The following is a 17,589-nucleotide window of genomic DNA, read 5'->3' as shown; positions in this document are numbered from 1 at the left end:
CTGAAATGATGACGTGAGATAAAGCAGTTACAGTTGTTAGTACAATGAACCCTCCATAAATGCCATTGCTGTTACTTCAGCTGCAGCTAGCCAGCTCTCTGCAACTCAGCCCCACCTGCAAAATAAGGAAACAGATTCCTCCCAAGCCTGGTCCTGGGTGGACATCAGACATGGTTGGAAGGAAGTTCAGCCAGCCAGGAGTCTACACACGCATTCCCATCCTAGCCAGATTGCATTGTCTTTTTTTAAACCACTTGATTGAGGTACGATGGACATCCCAAGAGCTGTATGCGTTTAATGTATGTAATTTGAGGAGTTTGGAGCTAAGTACACACCCTGGAAACTGTCACCACCCTCTATGCCATAAATACATCCATCACTTCCGAAAGTTTTCTTCTCCTCTCTTTATTGTTTTATTTTTTGGTGACAAGAACACTTAAATCTTGTCACAGAAAGATCCTCTAAGACCTGTCCTCTTGGCGAACACAATGCAGTACACCGTTGTCAGTTGTAGGTACCACACCTTAGAGTGGATGTTAGATTTCATCATCTCACCCATGGAATATTAGGAAAGACCTTGTTAAATACGTGTTGAAGTAACACTATAGGATGTTGGTACTGTTCACCTGATCTGCTTACGAAGAAAGGAATGCCTGTTGCCCAGATTTTTCTCAATGATGTCACACTGTCTCTAGTATGACACAGTACGCTCAGGCCAGAGATGGACATTTGGTTATCTGACTAAAGGCTGCCGTTACACAGACCTCTGTTTTCACCGTTCTCTCGCCGCTCCGTTTGCTCCCACTTGGGGCTCTGCTGTCACTACTTCCTCCCAGCTCCGCAGAGGGAATGATGGTGCTTTCACGGCTGTCTTCCCAAAGTCCTTTGACTCCATGGGATACAGTTTTCCTCTGGAATGAAACTGTGTGACCTTGGCTAAAATACCTTGCTCAGCTCTGTCTTATTTTGGAATAATTTTGGGAGAAAGGAAAGGGAAAACACTAAGACTCGAGTATCTCTGTTGCCCCAGGTGGTAAGTGCACACTGTTCTTATAAATCGCTGCTTCTCTTCTGTGGATGTCCTGGAGTCGTCCGCCCTCGGGCTTGCCTCCTGGGATGGTGCAGCTCATGTGTTTAGCACAGCTGTGATGCACCTGCGCCATCTCGTTCCTTCCTGATACCAGCCCTGGGAGGTTGGTCCTTTGGTGCTGCTTCTGACTGGGAAAGCTTAACAGCCGTTTGTCATCTGCATTCTCAAAGTTTGTTCTAGAAGGTGGGCTGGTGCCCTTGTACAAACTTGAAATGGGTTAATGAGGACTGTGCCCTCGTCATCAAGACTACAACTGCTTTGGTACAAATGCAAAACTTCGAATGCAAAAACGTGTTAGAAGCAGGAGCAGAGAGATGGGCAAGCAGCTCTAAAGTCTGTCACGTGCGTCACAGAGCGGGTAAGCGCTGGCGGTCTGCCTGGAAGTTGGGCGAGTGCACAGTGGTTTCCTCATCGGAGAGAAGAAAGGCGATTCGCTCTTTTGTCTGGCTTCCCCCACTTCCCTGGCCACCCTCATGTTTGCTTCACCTCCCTCTTCTCTGCCGTGCTGGCCCCGTGGCCCCAGCCTTGCTTGAATGCAGCCGTGCGCTCCTGCTGCCCTGGCGCTTGTACCGCGGAGCAGGGCCGCGAGACTCAGGTCCTGGCAGGTGGGCCCTGTGGCACCCTTGGCCGGGCCCCCACCTTGCCAGGCTGTCTGCGTGTCCTCAGGCGGCCCCTTCCTCTCCTCCTCCACGGCGTTCCCGGTCCCACTGCTGCTCCAGCCTCCTGATTTCAGTAAGCACGGAAACACTGACCCATCAGGTCCCGCGGTTTCCTGCCCGTCACCCCACACACGCCTGCACCTGCACCCTTCCCCCCTGCCTTCCTGTGTCTCAGAGCAAATGCACCTCCTTGCCAGAGCCCAGCGTCTGCTGTGCTCTGTGCTCCTGGCCCCACCCCTTCTCCTCCAGCCGCCCGTTGGCCTCTGGCTTTGCACGCCCCGTTCCCTGTGCCATAAACATGCCCTTCTATAGAAAAGGGCATGTCCCGAAGAGCTCAGCTCCCAGGGGTGACAAAAACCAGGCTTTCCCCTATGTTAAACTCTCTGAATGAAGTTCTGTCTACTCTCACGTGGAACAGGAGGGATTTTCACATTTGTTTCGTTCAAGAAAAGAAAGCCTTGCCTCCTTTAATTGGTGGTAATCATTTATTAATATTAGAATCTTACCCTCACCTAGCCTAGAAAGTTCATCAGATTGTAAAACAGAAATGCCAAAGGAAAACAGCTGGGCTATATCCTTTTGACCTACAACGTATGACTCAAAAAGAAACTGGTCTTACAGACCCTCCGTGGCTGGCGTCATGGCATTCCCTGGGGCAAGGGGCACGAGAAGAGAGACTCCTGCCACCTTGTACACCTGAAATGCCATTTTGGACATCCAGAGTTGGATAAGGGCCTTGTCGTACATCAGTACACAGGTTTTATCTATGCCTGTCCCGTTTGGGGCACACCTGACCTTTGCCGTTGCCAGCCTGCCATGATGAACGCTGCCTGTGACTCAGCCCCTGAGGGGGGCAGGGGTATTCCGAGGACTCAGGCATATATTGCCAGCTCCCCTCAAATTTCCCAACATGCCCTCTGTGCAATCACTGGCCGCTCTCTGTGCCCCTTTCTCTTCCTGTGCAGTCGGGACACCTCTGATCATCATCTGGTGATGTTTATGGAGCTCCAGCAGACCTTTGTGTGAAAGGCCCTTAACAGTTAACAGTAAAGCATGCCTGGTTTGAGAGCTGGTTAAGAGAGAATGGAGGTGAGGGCAGGGTGCCAGACATGGCCAGTGCTTTTATCTCTGACATTATAAAGAGGTCCCCTGGCCAAGGGCCAGATTGGAATTTACTGGAATATAAAATGCAGACATGTGCTGTCTTCTGTTGGTGGGGCGCCAGGGGGAAGGCTCCCAGTGCATTCCGCCAGCACTTCGTTTCCATAGGATGCAGCATCGCCAGGAAGAGCATCTGAGCCCTGGTGGCTTTGTGCAGGGTCTCTGCTGGGTCTGGAGTGGGGCAGAAAAAGAGCTGAACCATGAAATCCGGTCACTTCCTTTCCCTACCCCTCAACCCCCCCAACCCTCCACGCAGACCTTAGAAAGAGTGCTTTCTCTGCTGGGCCCTCAGCCCATGAGCGACTGCCCTCGGGAATGACCCACCCCCGAGTTTCCACATAATCCAGGGACGACAGTGTCTGAGGCAAGGGGGGCACACTGGCTGTTTTCTGCCGAGAGACCAGTGCCGTTCTGGGCTCCTTCCTTTTTGGGACGAATTCTTCCCCTCCAACTGGAACATACTCCTTGTGAACGTTTTGCTTGTTTGGTGCACGGTCTGAGGATTTCATTGCTGCCTTATGAGGGGATAGTAAGAACTGATGAATTTGTGCAGGCCAGCTCTGACAAGGTAGGGGAAGCTGTCAGAAATCGCATTAACCGATGTTACAGGACAGATTCTGTGTCACATTAAATACTTTCCTTTGGTCGCCCTTATGCTAACCTCCTAAAAAAGCATGTGCAGACCTCTGTCCAGGACTCGTCGTCTGAAATCATTAGCGTGGATCCCAACTAACCCGTCCTGTTGGTTTGGGAACGCAGATTCAATAACCTGATGTGTTTGCTTTAGCGGATAAGCGAGTACCATGTTGTCGCGTGAGTCTGGAGTGTCGCCCGCTATAATCGTTACACATGCAGGTGTTGGAGGGAACGTGTGAACTAAATAATCATTGTCAAATCCTCGGGGTGGCAGGGAGCACCGCTGGGTTAGGGCCGTCTTTGTTCCGTCCTCTGCATACTCTCTGGGCTCCGACTGGTGCATTTCACACGTGAGAAGACTCAGCCTAAAACAGAACGAAGGAAACATCTAGAGAAGGAAGGTGTTTGCAATTTGTTGCCCAACCACCGATTCCTCAGTCTCTCCTTGTCCTAATTTCAGGTGTCTCCTCACGCACAGCACGCTCTGCGTGCGCATTTGACTGGTGGAGCAGAATGATTAGTTTCCGTCTCCATGGTAACCACCGGCAGGTGCTCACCTGGGGAGGCTGAGCCAGGAGGCAGTGCTGGCCTCGGGTCCCCCAGCGGCCCCGGCAGCGCGGAGCCGGGCCTCCAGCCTCCCTGTTTCCACTCTCCCGGGCTGCCTGTCACGCACTCGCGTGCCCCAGGGGCGCCGAGCCCACATCCTGCTGCTGTCCCTCCTGTTTCAGGTGTTCCTGGAGACCCCTGTCTAGGGCACCCTCACCCTCGCTGTCAGCACATTGTCCCTTATACCTTGTGCCCTGCTGCTGTGGCCAGCGTTTGCCACTGTTCCCAAAGACGGAACTGCAAGGCGGCGGTGCGGCGGACCGAGGAGACTGGGGAAGCCTGGAGGTGCCCGGGGGAGCCCGGGGGAGCCGAGGGCTATGGTTTGGGTTTCCGTTAAAGCAAAACCTGCCCTGAAACTCGGGCGTATACTTGATCTTAATGACTGCTGCGATTAGAATGATTGTTCCTATAAAATCGCTGCATCTTTTCCCAGTACCAGCCCTCCCACCGTGGGGTGTCCCCACAAGGCTGGCAGGAGCCCTCAAGGAGTTCGCGGGTTTACAGCTGCACAGCCACGCAGTTGATCATCTCTGTACATATGTGAGAAGAATTTGCTGGAATGTGTGTTTGCAAGCTGAGCCAGTAGCCCTCCGCCTCACGTTAGTTGTCCCTGACATACATTCTCGGGACACATCCTTCCAATTGGGAGGAGAGCGCAGGGAAGGGGCTCCTCCCTAAATGTCCACGTGTCGTGTCCAACCGTGTTTCTGTGTCTGCCAGTTGTGCTCGTTTTCCACCAAATGGTGCACCCGAGGAAGCTTTTCGGCAGGCGTCACTGACCCAGGGAGGCTCTCAGACTGCCCCAAGTGTGTGCATGACAGGTGCCTTTTCTTTCCTCTAAAGTGACCTGCTTTTGTAAGCAGTGAGCTGGTTTGTCAGGGACCGGGGTTTAGTCTTGGGGACAAGCGTGCCCAGGACGGAGGCTGTAAGCTGTGGAGATGGCAGCCGGAGACGGCCTCTCATGGCTCTAGACGTTCTCCCTTCACACGCACGGGGCTGCTGTCCCTTTCCCAGAAGCGGTGAGGGGACATCCCCCTTGTGTGCCTGGAAACTTAGCCTTGACCCTGCAGCTGGTTCCCATGTGTGGTCTTGTGGAAATGTGTGGTTGCAGTAGAGTCCCATTTCTCTCTCTCTCTCTCTCTCTTTTATTTTAGAGAGACAGAGTGCGGGGGGGGGGCAGAGGGAGAGGGAGGGAAGGAGTGGGGGGAGAGAGAGAGTGAGAGAGAGGGAGAATTCCAAGCAGGCTCCATGCTCAGCACACAGCTGGAGGTAGGGCTTGATCCCACAACCCCGGGATCCTGACCTAGGCTGAAATCAAGAGTTGGATGTGCAACCAACCGAGCCACCCAGGAGCCCCAGTCGCGTCCTGTTTCCTTCTGAGAAATCAGTGAAATGGGCATTGGCCGACACTGACAGCGACAATGAGAACAGAAAACCAGGTGACAGTTTAATGGAACGCTGCCAGTGGAGCATTTCACGAGCCCTCCTCAACAGCGCCATTTATTTGGCCTGGGCTTAGTGCCCCTCATTGCCCAAACACTGCTGGGCTGGATCCTGGGCAGTGGCGGGACTGGCTGGTTGGAGATGGTGTGCCACCCCGGCAGCAGGACACTTGCTCCGGGCTCAGCCAGCTCCAGGGAGGGAGGGGGGTAGAGGGTGAGAGGGGCAGGAGGCTGGAGCTGCGGGTTCTGGTGAGGACACAGGGCTTAGAGGCCTGCGGCATTCTACTTGTGCAAGTCACTCGCCGGCACCGAGACCTTGCCATTTCATGAAGCAGATGTGAAAAATAACCTTTTCAAGGCTGTGTCATTTCACCTGGGTTCTGTTAACAGCCTCTAGAGGACCTTTTCACCTGCATCCGTTATTCCCGATGCACGAAAGAGCACGATGGATTGTGACTCTGGAGGTCAGCGGCCATGCAGTGTAGTTCTTGGTAGTTGGGAGAAGCTTGTTGACTCAGTTGAGCAAGAACCTCCCAGGAAGAGGGAGTGAGAGGTGAGAGGCGTGGGGCATGGCATAGTCGGTGCTCGATCACACATCCTCTGGTGGGACAAGACCGCTTTTCTCCCTCCTGCTAAATGGGACAGACGTGGTCAGACCCCCAGGGGCCCCTCTGATAGGATGGGAACTGAAGAATCAGACCACGGTGCCATTCATGACCTTGGTGATTCTGGAGGGTGCAAAAGACAGGCTTAGAAGGGGCAGCTACTAGAGAATTACCACACTGAAGATTAGCTTCAGGAAGGACAACTGTCCTGCCACGGTCACACACACCTGTGGAGCAGGGACTCAGATCTACATTTGAGGACCTTACATCCATTGGATCATCCTCTTACCGCATTCTAACTGTTCTGTACAGTCGCTTGTTAATTGCTGATTTGAACACACTGCAAGTTGAACGTGCTTTGGGCGGAGAACATTCCTTCCTTTACGTTCTTCCCGAATCCATAATGCCCATTGACTGGTTGGCGGTTGATAGGAGAATGAACGTTCTATTTTCAACCACTCTTTTTCCACTTTATGAACGAGCCTTTTCCCCTCTCAAGTTAAATCTGAATTGCTTTCAGTTGTTTTTGCCAAAGGAGGTAGAAATTGGTTCCAGCAGAGATGTTTCCTGTGAATCATAAAGGTTTTGAATGATGCTGTATATTAATCTATTAGTCCCAGTACATTATCCACGAACCAGGGGGCCTCAGTCAAGGCTCTTGAGACTGAACTTTGTTCCCTTCGTGACTTTGAATTTCAAGACATTTTCATCTCTCCCCTAAGTGCAGACCCTATATTTGAACCTCCTTTTGCTTTAATAACAAAGCACACACACACAAAAAAACTCTCCTTCTTTTGAGGCGCTATAATTATTGAATTACTGGAAAAGTTTGTAAGTATTCAGTAATTTTATTTCCCATCCTATACTCCTCTTCCTTCGATCCAATCTAATTAGGCTTTGCAGGAGGATTGGATAACAGGAAGTACTGGAAAGCAGATTGCCTCTCTCCTTTTCCTTTTAATGGGAACCATCTGAAATGAGCCCCGTGCAAGAGTTCCATCATCCATCGCTCATGAGCCGAGCGAACACATCTGTTTAAGTGTTTCAGACACAGAGTAGATCTGCATGGCTGCATCTGATGGTTGAGCCTGATAGAGCCCATGGTCTGTCCTCAGGACAGACAGCCTTGCTGGGTTCCAACCTTATCCTGTTGAAGAAACTCGAATTTCTAATCCCCCATTGGTGCCTAGCAGGTATGCTTTCTACTCTGAAACCCAAAGGAAGCACTTGGCCGATTGAATGTAATTGGGTTGAGTTGCCCCCTTTAATGTAGTGGTAAGATGATCTCATCTCATCTGGCACCTATTTTTTTCCACGGCGAAGGGAATGACGCTTGGGTATTGATTGAGCAGCTGTGTCTGGGGGAACTGAAATGGCCTCACTGATCCATTTGGGGTCAGGCGGAGGCAGGGGCCTCTGGGCCAAGTGAGCATCAGGAGGCTCAGAATGATGTTCGAGGTAGAAGCCAGTAATCAGCACAGCCCGCCCCCAGATAGCTGGGATGCGATTCTGAGGCTTGTCGGGGGCGCATTAGGGCCGAGCATGTATGACAGCTTGGCGCTGAGAGAGGTGCGCAGTGTGACTGTGTAGCTGTAGGGGCTCTGGGGGGCTGGGCTAGTCCAGAGGGCAGAAGTAGACAAGATTTCCTGATGGAGGACATTGGGGGCCGGTTCTAAAGGTACAAATGGGAAGAAAACCAAAGAAGTGAATGGAAGTGGTGACCCAGGGGGCAGAGCAGGAACTTCAGTCTAGGTCCTGCCAGAGTCCAGAGGGAAGGATTGCAGTTGATCGAGCAGGAAGATAGAGCCCGAAGATAGAGCCCGGGGCGTGTCAGATTGGGGGTGGGGCTGTGAGAGGAAGGAATAGGGGTGAGTAAGAAGGAACCAAGAATCAAGAAGAACGGACTCTTGAATTGTGGGGAGTAGTTTGCACCTGGCCCCTGGCGGGGAAATGGGGGTGATGAGTAGAGTAGCTTGAGAGGTCAAAGAAGGGAGAGACTCAGGAGACTCATTCTTACCACATCCTGGGAGCAGCCGCCCTCGTTCTGCCTGGAAGGAACTGTCACCATGTTTTTACTGGTTCAAGTAAAGCCAAACACTTTAAGGACTTTTCTGGAACTGTGCAAGAGAGCAGTCCAGAGGTAGAGCTGACTGGGCTCTGTGTTACTTCAGACTCTAGAGCAGTCAGGTGGAAGGAATGGTGATGGGCGCCCAGGCCACCTTCCTGTTTTCCGGGTGAGGGAGCTGAGGGCCAGGAAAGAAGGCTTGCCTAGGGATGTCCAGCCAGTCAGGACAGAGGTGCTATTACTGGTTCTGGAACCGACGTGTCCTAAATTATCTTCATCATCTCCCAGCAGAGTGAACTTGCTCAGAAGTCCTTCTGCCTGTAGTCTGAATTATTCTTATCATTTGTAGGAAACTCAACAATGGCACATTTGATTTAAAAGAAGAAAAAAATCATATATATATATATGCATAAAATGAATGTTTCCACCTACTAGAAACATATTTCAGGACTCACCCATTCAAGCCCTGTTTACATAGTAAAGCTGAAATTCAAAAAGGATTTTTTCCCCTAAATAATTCTATCTTGAATGATAGCAAGTATCTTTGATGTGTTCGCATAAGAAATAGTGAAATAAGGATATAAATTTACTGGTTTGATACCTCAGGGGCTATGGAAAAGAACATGCTTATTTACTCTTATATTTGCAAACTGGAAAAAAAGATGTAAATTATGCTTCCCTAAGTAGTTTCTATGTACATATATTTCCTCTTTATATATGAATATGTATGTACATGCATACATACACACGTTATTAAATGTGCCCCTCCTTGGCGTGGGGAGAGGGGAGACAGACCCCATTGTGGGGACAGTCACAGGAGAAGTCACAGAACAGAACGAGAAGGTGAGTGGGAGCCAGGGGAGTCGGGAACCTGAGCGTGTAGTGAGTACACACTCTCATCATGGTGGAACATTCCAGGGAGCTGATGGCTAGCTATTAGTGAATGTAGTTTGTCTCACTCCAATGTGGAGTGCTCTCAGGAGTGATTTCTGAATGTTTGGAAGCAAATTCAAAGCTTGCCTTCTCCTCTCTGGTAGGCAATGAAGTCTTAGGCTCTCCCCAAAGAACAGCTAGTCAGATTATCGAGGGGGGTTAGTTGTGAGTACAATTCCCATCTGAGATTACTCTGTCTTACCCTGAGGTCATGAGGGCCATGGTCCTACCCTGTTTGGTGGAAGAGTACAAGATCCACTGAGATCCAAGTTGGTGGATTTATTGCCCTTTTCCAAGTGTTGCTATTAGGAAGATCACAGGCACCGTGGGTTGCAGATAATTTTGAAGTTGGCCACTGCACAGACCTGTTTCATCTTTTATGTGAGCCTTGGAGAAGAACAAATTCAAATGAAACATAAAGGTAATGCAGAGAGCTTGCGCTCTGAAGCCAGATAGAGATGGATTTGAATCTCACCTCTGGCACTTAGGGACAGAAGGACATTTGTAGCAGTTAATTAAGCATTAGGGCTATCTTGCGCCTCATTTGGAGATTATCGGTGTTGATGCCCCACGAGGATGTTGTGAGGAGTGATTGAAATACATACGAGAGACATCCAGGTCATTACCAAAAAAATGTGACTTCTTCTTCCAGATCGTCCTACATACAGACATTTGACTGGGCATTTGTTACATACCATGCTCTGTGCTAGGTATTTGGGAGAGGTGGCATCAAAGAAGATCTATATTTAACTCTAAAATGGGAAAGATACGGGGTGTCTGGGTTAAGCATCTGACTTCGACTCAGGTCATGATCTCAGTTCGTGAGTTCGAGCCCCGCATCAGGCTCTGTGCTGACAGCTCAGAGCCTGGAGCCTGCTTCAGATTCTGTGTCTCCCTCTCTCTCTGCCCCTCTCCCACTCACACTCTGTCTCTCTGTCTCTCAAAAATAAATAAATGTTAAAAACTTCTAAAAAATGTAAAAAAGAGAATTGCCCAAGAAAGTAGCGTCCGCTTATGATTTTCTTTTTTTTAAGTTTATTTATTTTGAGAGAGAGAGAGAGAGAGAGAGAAGTGTGGGGAGGGGCAGAAAGAAAGAATCCCAAGCAGGGTCCATGCTGCCAGCACGGAGCCTGATGCGGGGCTTGAACCCATGAACCAGGAGATCATGACCTGAGTCTAAATAAAAAAAATACAGAACACTTCACAAATTTGCATGACATCCGTGCCCAGGGGCCATGTGAATTTTCTCTGTCTTGTTCCAATTTTAGTATATGTGCTGCCAAAGACAGCACTGGAGCCCTTTTGAAAACCACCCAGTATTATTATTCATGTGCACGATATGTGTGCACAGAGACCCAGGAACCCCTCCGACAGACACAAGGCTCACGTTTCCTCACCCATGCACCTGCTGCCTCGCCCTGTTGGTGGGCTGTCTTTTCTGTGGCCCCCCGTGGCCCTCAGTTGTTCTCTGCCCTGGCACACCTGTGTGATGTGTAGCTTCCTGCCAGTAACCTGGTAGTGGATCTCACAAGGGTCATTGTATAAACCTCCTCTAGGAGGCATGCAAAAGTTTCCAGGGAGATCTCCATTGTTTGAAAAAGTCTGCCCTCCCTCACTTTTGCGTGATTTGGCCATGATTTGGTATAACTTCCTAAAATGGGTCTTCTCCCTGACACCCACTGAGAGTTTAATGACTGTTGAACACCTGGTTTTGAATGGTGTCTGATGAGTTTCTTACGCTTTGATGAGCCTCTTTAGAGCCACTCTGTCCAACAGAACTTTCTGTGATGATGGAACTTTTCTGTATCTGTGCTGCCAGTATGGTGGCCACAGCCACATGTGGCTACTGAGCTCTGAAAATGTGGACATACAGGAAAAGTAAAGGACTTGCTTACTAACCCAGAGGACAAACATTTAATAAGTGGTAACCCACACTTTTATTTTGTTTTGAATTACTTTTTAAAATGCTGGTTATCTTTTTTCCCTTTCTTTTCGTTTTTGCAGAAGTCATAATTCATTCACATGTGTGTACTTGTATTCATCTTGCTCTTTCCTAGACCCATTTTGGTTGATAACTACATTTTTGATTAAAGTATCAGTGGGTCTCCAAACAAGTAATTCTTTCTCTTGCCCCTCTTCCCCTTCCTGACATATATCAGCTTTATTGAGATATAATTCACATATGATCCAATTCAGTCAGGTAAAGCATACAATTCAGTGGCTCTCAGTATCTTCACAGAGTTGTGGAACCGTTAACACAGTGGATTTTACCACATGTCCATCTCCCCAAGTCCCTCCCCATCCCCAGCCAGTTAGTAATTGACTTTCCGTCTCTGTGGGTTTGCCTGTTCTGAACATTTCATGTCAGCAGAATCATACAATACTTGGTCCTTTGTGACTGGCTTCTTTCACTTAGCGTGGTGTTCTTAGGGTTCATCTGTGTTATAGTAATCCACTTCTTTTTACTACCAGTAATATTCCATTATATGCATATGCCACGTTCGTTGGCTGATGGACATTTGGGTCACTTCCACCTTATTCGCTAGAATTATGCTGCTGTGAGTAATGACGCACAACTCTGTGTGTGAACATAGGTTCCCCTTTCTCTGGGGTATCTAAGGGGTAGAACTGTTAAATGGTATGGGAGCTCTTTGAGAAACTGCCAGACTATTTTCCAAAGTGCCTGCATCGTTTCACATTGCTTCCAATAACATATGAGAATTTCAGTTTCTCTACATCCTCACCAACAGTTGGTATTACCTTTCTTTTTGACATCCTTATGGCCAACCTGAGGGGTGTAAAGTGATATCTCACTGTGGTTTTGATGTATATTTCCCTGATGGCTAACGATGTTGAGTATCTTTCCATGTGCTTATTGGCCATTTGTTTATCTTCTTTGGAAAAATCTGTTCATGTCCTTTGTCCTTTTTTTTTTTCCTCTGCCCGTTTTTTAATTAAATAATTTGTCTTTCTTTCTCTTCTCTTGATTTGGCCCGAGCAGGATGCTGATATGCTGACTGGTGATGAACAAGTATGGAAGGAGGTTCAAGAATCCCTGAAAAAAATTGAGGAGCTGAAGGCACATTGGAGTATCCTTTTACCTGTGGACTGAGCTGTACCGTTGGGATTGCTTCTTTATTGGTTGGAGCTTGGTGTTAATGGAGCCAAGTCCATGGCTTGACCTTGGTGTGAACCAGTGAGCTTCATTCTGTTTCATGGTCACAGGCTGCATTCCAGTCCCTGCCAATAGTTTGGGTAATGACTAGGGAAGATCGTGGCCAGATCAGCATGAGTACCTTACCACCATTCGATAGTGAGCAAAAGTCATGGCCAGGAAGAGACAGTAAATAGTAGTCTCTCTATGGATAAGGCAACAAATTTCTGAGTTCCTTTCTACCCATAACCAACATCTCTAGAAAAGAATAACTCAGAATTCTTATAATTTAATGTCATTGGCCCTCAGATCTAGAAGCTTCATATTAAATCAGCCGTGACTACCATGGCAGTGGGAGTCGCCACACAATAAATTTTCTTGGCATAAACAGTAAGGACCATGAGTGGGTCAAAGTTCAGAGAGTAGGAGAGAGCGCCTATGCTGGAGGTCATCTGGGGAGGCTCTGCTGATGTGTGAAAGGTGTCCCGAGTCAGGGACAGGGTTTGGATGGGCAGAGGCTGAAAGGGAGGTCACTTCCAGTAGAGGGTGGCCGCCTGAGCAAAACCGTGACAAAGGGAAACCACGCGGTAAGAAGAAACAGACCTGGATGAGAAAGATCGCGAAAGATCATGCAGATACCGCGGGGAAATTCTACCTCAGTCAGCAAGAAAATCTTCAGACAAGGTTCCTAAGCTACAGCGTTCTTGAAAGCTCTATAAAGAACAGGAGGGGTGGATAGACAGATGTTCCTATCTTTAAAGGTGAAATAAGTAATTTCTGAAATCTGTACCCAGTGGGTGGTTTTCTGTTCGTTTGTTTGTTTGTTGCAGGTTTGGTAAGGGAATTGTAATTGGTTACTAAAGGAAGGAAAAAGGAAGCTGTGATGGGCCCGAGGCTGCTTGGGTTTACCAAGAACAAAGGAGTCCCAGCTTTCTTTGGTAACATTTGTACATAGATTCCAGGAGGAGATTCAATTAGTTGTAGCCAAGAAATTGATGCTAGATGCTAGTATGGCCGGACGTCTTCCTAAATGGTTGAACAGCCATACAAGAAAATGCTGCCACTCAGGTCACTGTCACTCTGGAATTCTCTGTCCCCCCTTCCAGTCCACCTGTGACTCTGTACCTTGAATGAAGATACAGAGCACTGGGTCATCATATTCCCAAAGGCTATAGGCGGGGAGGACGGCAGAGGTGGGCTGATAGAATCAAGAGCTCAAGATCCCTGAAGATTTGAATGATGTCTGAATCCAAAAAACTGAAATGCAACAAGAATCTGTATAAAATCTTCTATTTGGGTCAGAAAGCTTAAGTGTGTAAATGTACAGAAAGCTTAGCAACAGCAAAGCATGTGCAACAATGTTAGGGTTTTAGTAATCAGCAAAGTTTAATACAGTTTACAAGGATGATATAACCCCTCTAAAACTACTGTGATCTGGACGGTATTAATAGAGAACAGAAAATAAGAAAAGGGATGCTCCTAGTCTGATCATATCTGTAGTTTTCTATTCACTTTAGGGTAGGACATGTTAAGAAAGATCTAGAGAAACTGGAATAAATTTTAAGGAATGGAGCCAGGATCCCAGTGGAATTTGAAACCCTGTCTGTAGGAAGGATTAGCACTATTGGGAAAACAGTCAGATCTGGGAGTCAGAGGGGGTCCTCCTTGGGCTCAGAGAAGTAGGCTCGTTGTCTGTTGTCCCACGCGGTGGAATTAGGGCCCTGGGTGACCCTGCTACAGTCGGGTCTTGGCAGGACAAGGCTTCACTGCAAACTGACTCTGTGCCTGCTATCTTGCCAGTCACAGCCCACCTGGGGACCACCCTTGACCCTGGGATAGATCGGAGTATCCGTTAAGAGGACACAACCCTGCACTCACAACTGCTGCACATAAATGAATACCTGTTGTGGTGAATATATATTTGAGGGGCACCAAAGGTACAATAGACCGCTCTGGGAGGTTAAAGAAGGTTCCAGAAAGGAGGCAACCTCTGAGTTGTGTGTGGGAGGTATACAGCAGGAGCTCTCCAGGCCACCGCTGTGAAGAAGGGCACCCGCCGGAAGGGGAGCGTGTGCATACGGGCAGAATGTGAAATAACGTGCTGTCACAAGATCGCAGTTGTTCAGTCTGGGGGGCGACCTGGCAAGGCCTTACAGCCCGTGCTCAGGAGAGGACGCTTTCCTGGCGAGAGGGGCCCGTGGAGGACTTAAGCAGAACAGTATGATACTCAGTGACAAAAAGCCCTGTGGTCCCAAGGATTAATTCCTCTTTAGTCCCCTTTTTCTGCCCCCTCTAATCCTCATACCGTCATTGAAAAGTGTTCGAGGGAAAAAGGGGATCCGAGGGGCCGTTCTGTCCACCTCGGGCAGGCTCCCCACCCTGCTTCGGTCTAGAGCTCAGCCCCTCACTGGAGCAGAATGGCTTGTACGCGACACCAGGCAAATGCCAGTGACTACATTTTTGAGCAAATACAATGTCAGCATTAGCTTGGGGGAAAAGCCTCTTAGTTAAAATTATTCCATTTTTTTGCTCACTGGGGTGTTTTACAGGAAAAGTGCGCCTGTTTGCCAGGAGACCGTTGCCAATGTTACGAAGGGAAATTGGCCCACGTTCCCTTCCAGCCTGCTGGGGGATAAAGTGGATGTATTCCTATCAGCGGCTGCAGAATGTCACAGCTGGTTTTTATTTCTAAGGCTTGTCACCTCAAACCTCCTTAAAATGAGTCAGAGAATATATAAGTGAATAGGCAAATAGTAATGGAGGTCAAACAACACAGTGTTAAGAGAAGGTACAAAGTCTCGCCACAGAAACGTCTAGCGTTGTGTAAGAGAAAGCCATTCCTCCTGACAGTTCGTCACATATCTCGTCCTGGAATGAAAAGCCACAGAGGTTAGCCCGGCAATCTGTTACCAAATCAGTGCAATGCCTTAGATACCGCTACCCCCCAACCTCTGAGGATACACCCGGCACACTTTAAACATGCATGTCACAGGAATACTAAAGAAAGTCACCAACTCACTTTTCTTCAATGAATGTACCCTCTTCGGAGAGCAGAGTCAACTCCTGAGAGGCAGGACTGATGCTGAAATTACAGAGCGTGGTGTGCCAGGAGTCTGAAATAAAGGCCCTCAGCCGTGCATTGTGGCGCTTGCGATTCTAAGTAAGGAAGCTGCGCCTTTGGGGTAAGGTATTCTGCCTCTGGGCGAAGAAAAGCGTATTTCCTGTAATGAAGACATTAGTTCCTACTCACACAGGCGGCTTGATTGGTTTGTTACAAGTGTTTGCTGACGTTCTGGAAGGCCGCACCTCCGCCAGGCCCGTGTGGATGGTAGGAGCGGTAGATGTTGCTGGAGGGCGGGATAGAGGGGCGCTAGAGCGCATGGTTCAGGCCAGGTGTGCTGTGGGAGCCCGATGGACGAAAGAGGGGGTGTTGATCGGGGGGCACTGATCGTGAAGAGACTGGGTTGTGTGGTGGAGGCCAGGGGCATGGGTAGAAGGGGGTTAAGCCTGGTCACGATCAGGGGTCACGTCACGTAGGTGTTTTAGGTGACATCCTCAGAGCCTCAGATCTGACAAGTGACAGAAGTAGTGCACACTGAAACCCGCTGTATGTGTAGTCAAAGGCTAGGCCATTTCCGCCGCATCTGAAATCTACCAACCTTTTCACTCCAGTGGAGTTCCGCACACAGAAGCAGATGGATTGGAGCCCCATAGGTTGACGGGGCCGAGGGGGCCAGGCCGGCGTCCTCATGGCCTGCACCTCACCTGACATGAGCGACGGCGGCGGTGCAGGGAGGGAGCTGTCTTCCCCCGTGCTCCCGGGGTGATCCGCCCGGGAGGGACTCAGGGAGGGCCCCACGTGCTCAGTCCTCCGACTCCCTCTGCGACAGCGCAGGGAGTAAGAGCCGTTTTAAAAAGTGCGATCACACCAAAGCACCACGGGAGTGAGTTATGGGCTCACGGCGAATGCGAAAGTCAGAGCTGCTCACATGTGGGTCCTGGGTCAGCTCCCTGCCCCTTTTAAAGTAGCAGTCGCCCCGCCCATGGTTTACATGCATGAGCCATGTTCTTAATACTATCTTGGACTCTGGGGGCTCAAACTAAGAATACTTGTTTTTGTTTTTGTGGTTAAGTATAGGCTTGGGTCACTTTTGCTTTATAATCAAGAAGCTTCAGTGTGAGAGCTGGGGGGCGGGGGGGGGGGATGTACTTCTCCAACCTGCTTCCCCTGCTGCGGGCCAGTGGGCTGGGGGCTTGGTGTCACGTATGCCCAAGGTTCTAATGACACAGAAGCCAAAATGAGCTCCTCCTTTTAGAAGTCGTATCCGCCTGAAGCTTCTTCAACCTCAGACCAGTTTTGTAACAGAAGCTGACAGAGTACATAATTTCAGCTGGACTTAACTGGTAGTCCCATTTAATAAACAGCTGTATTCACTCCGTGCCTGGATTTAAAGAGAACACATACAGGAGTAGGAAGAAAGAACGGTTCTTTGGGAATCTTAATCCCCCAAAGTGCAGGCTTGCGTGGAAGATGGCTTGTTGATGTAAACAGAATTTACTTGCCTGAGATGCCACTTACATGTTTTTGTTTCTCGAGTGTGTTTGCAGGCAGCTCATCTGTGCAAAATAATGGGCTCTTCCTTCCCTCCTGTGCCTGGGAGCTCTTCAGCCTGTTAGAGAATCTCATTTTACTTGTTTTCTTGCTGAAGACAATGAATCCTTAACCAAGGTTAATAACAGAGTGGGAGCAGGTACTGGCCATGTGCCAGACGATCATCAGCAGCAACTCAGAGCGGCTTCCTGACATCAACATCTACCAGCTGAAGGTGCTGGACTGCGCCATGGACGCCTGCATCAACCTTGGCCTGCTGGAGGAGGCCTTGTTCTATGGGGTTCGGACCATGGAGCCATATAGGTGAGTGCCAGGCAGAGGGCTGGAGAGGAAAGGCCGCACTGTCCCGCGTTGGCAAGGGATTGACGTCCTGAAGCCACCCCAACTGCTCTGCCTTCCCGGGTGTCCCCATCTGTTCCCAGCTGCTTCCCCGGCAGCGTAGAAAACCGGACCTTTTTTTGTTCACTCGCCTGTGCAGACACTCATCATTTGTGAGGCTCCTGCCGCGTGTCAGGTGCTGTGGGTGCGGAGACTAGGAAGTCGCTGTCTGTGCGGAGCCGAGGGTTACGCTGCAGGGTTCTGCTTGCAGTGATGGGGGGAGGCAGCGGGCTGGGGGCGGCCGCAGG

General features: G+C 49.4%; 1 protein-coding gene and 1 non-coding gene across 4 annotated transcripts in view; one reads left to right on the top strand and one right to left on the bottom strand.

Moving 5' to 3' along the window:
• Positions 1 to 17,589, top strand: part of SMYD3 (SET and MYND domain containing 3) — a 695,636-nt gene that overhangs the window by 577,201 nt on the left and 100,846 nt on the right. For all 3 annotated transcript variants that reach the window (XM_039237506.1, XM_039237507.1, XM_039237508.1), the window contains 2 exons: positions 12,199 to 12,286; positions 17,092 to 17,266. In XM_039237506.1, the coding sequence (XP_039093437.1) occupies positions 12,199 to 12,286; positions 17,092 to 17,266 (263 nt within the window). The remainder of the gene's footprint in view (positions 1 to 12,198; positions 12,287 to 17,091; positions 17,267 to 17,589) is intronic.
• LOC120235289 lies at positions 10,383 to 10,489 on the bottom strand. Its single transcript, XR_005529366.1, has one exon. It is a non-coding gene; the product is annotated as a U6 spliceosomal RNA (small nuclear RNA).

The sequence above is a fragment of the Hyaena hyaena genome, unplaced genomic scaffold (assembly GCF_003009895.1).
Source record: "Hyaena hyaena isolate Hyena2069 unplaced genomic scaffold, ASM300989v1 scaffold_127, whole genome shotgun sequence".
Classification (NCBI taxonomy): Eukaryota; Metazoa; Chordata; class Mammalia; order Carnivora; family Hyaenidae; genus Hyaena; species Hyaena hyaena.
This window is presented reverse-complemented; position numbering and strand designations above follow the sequence as displayed.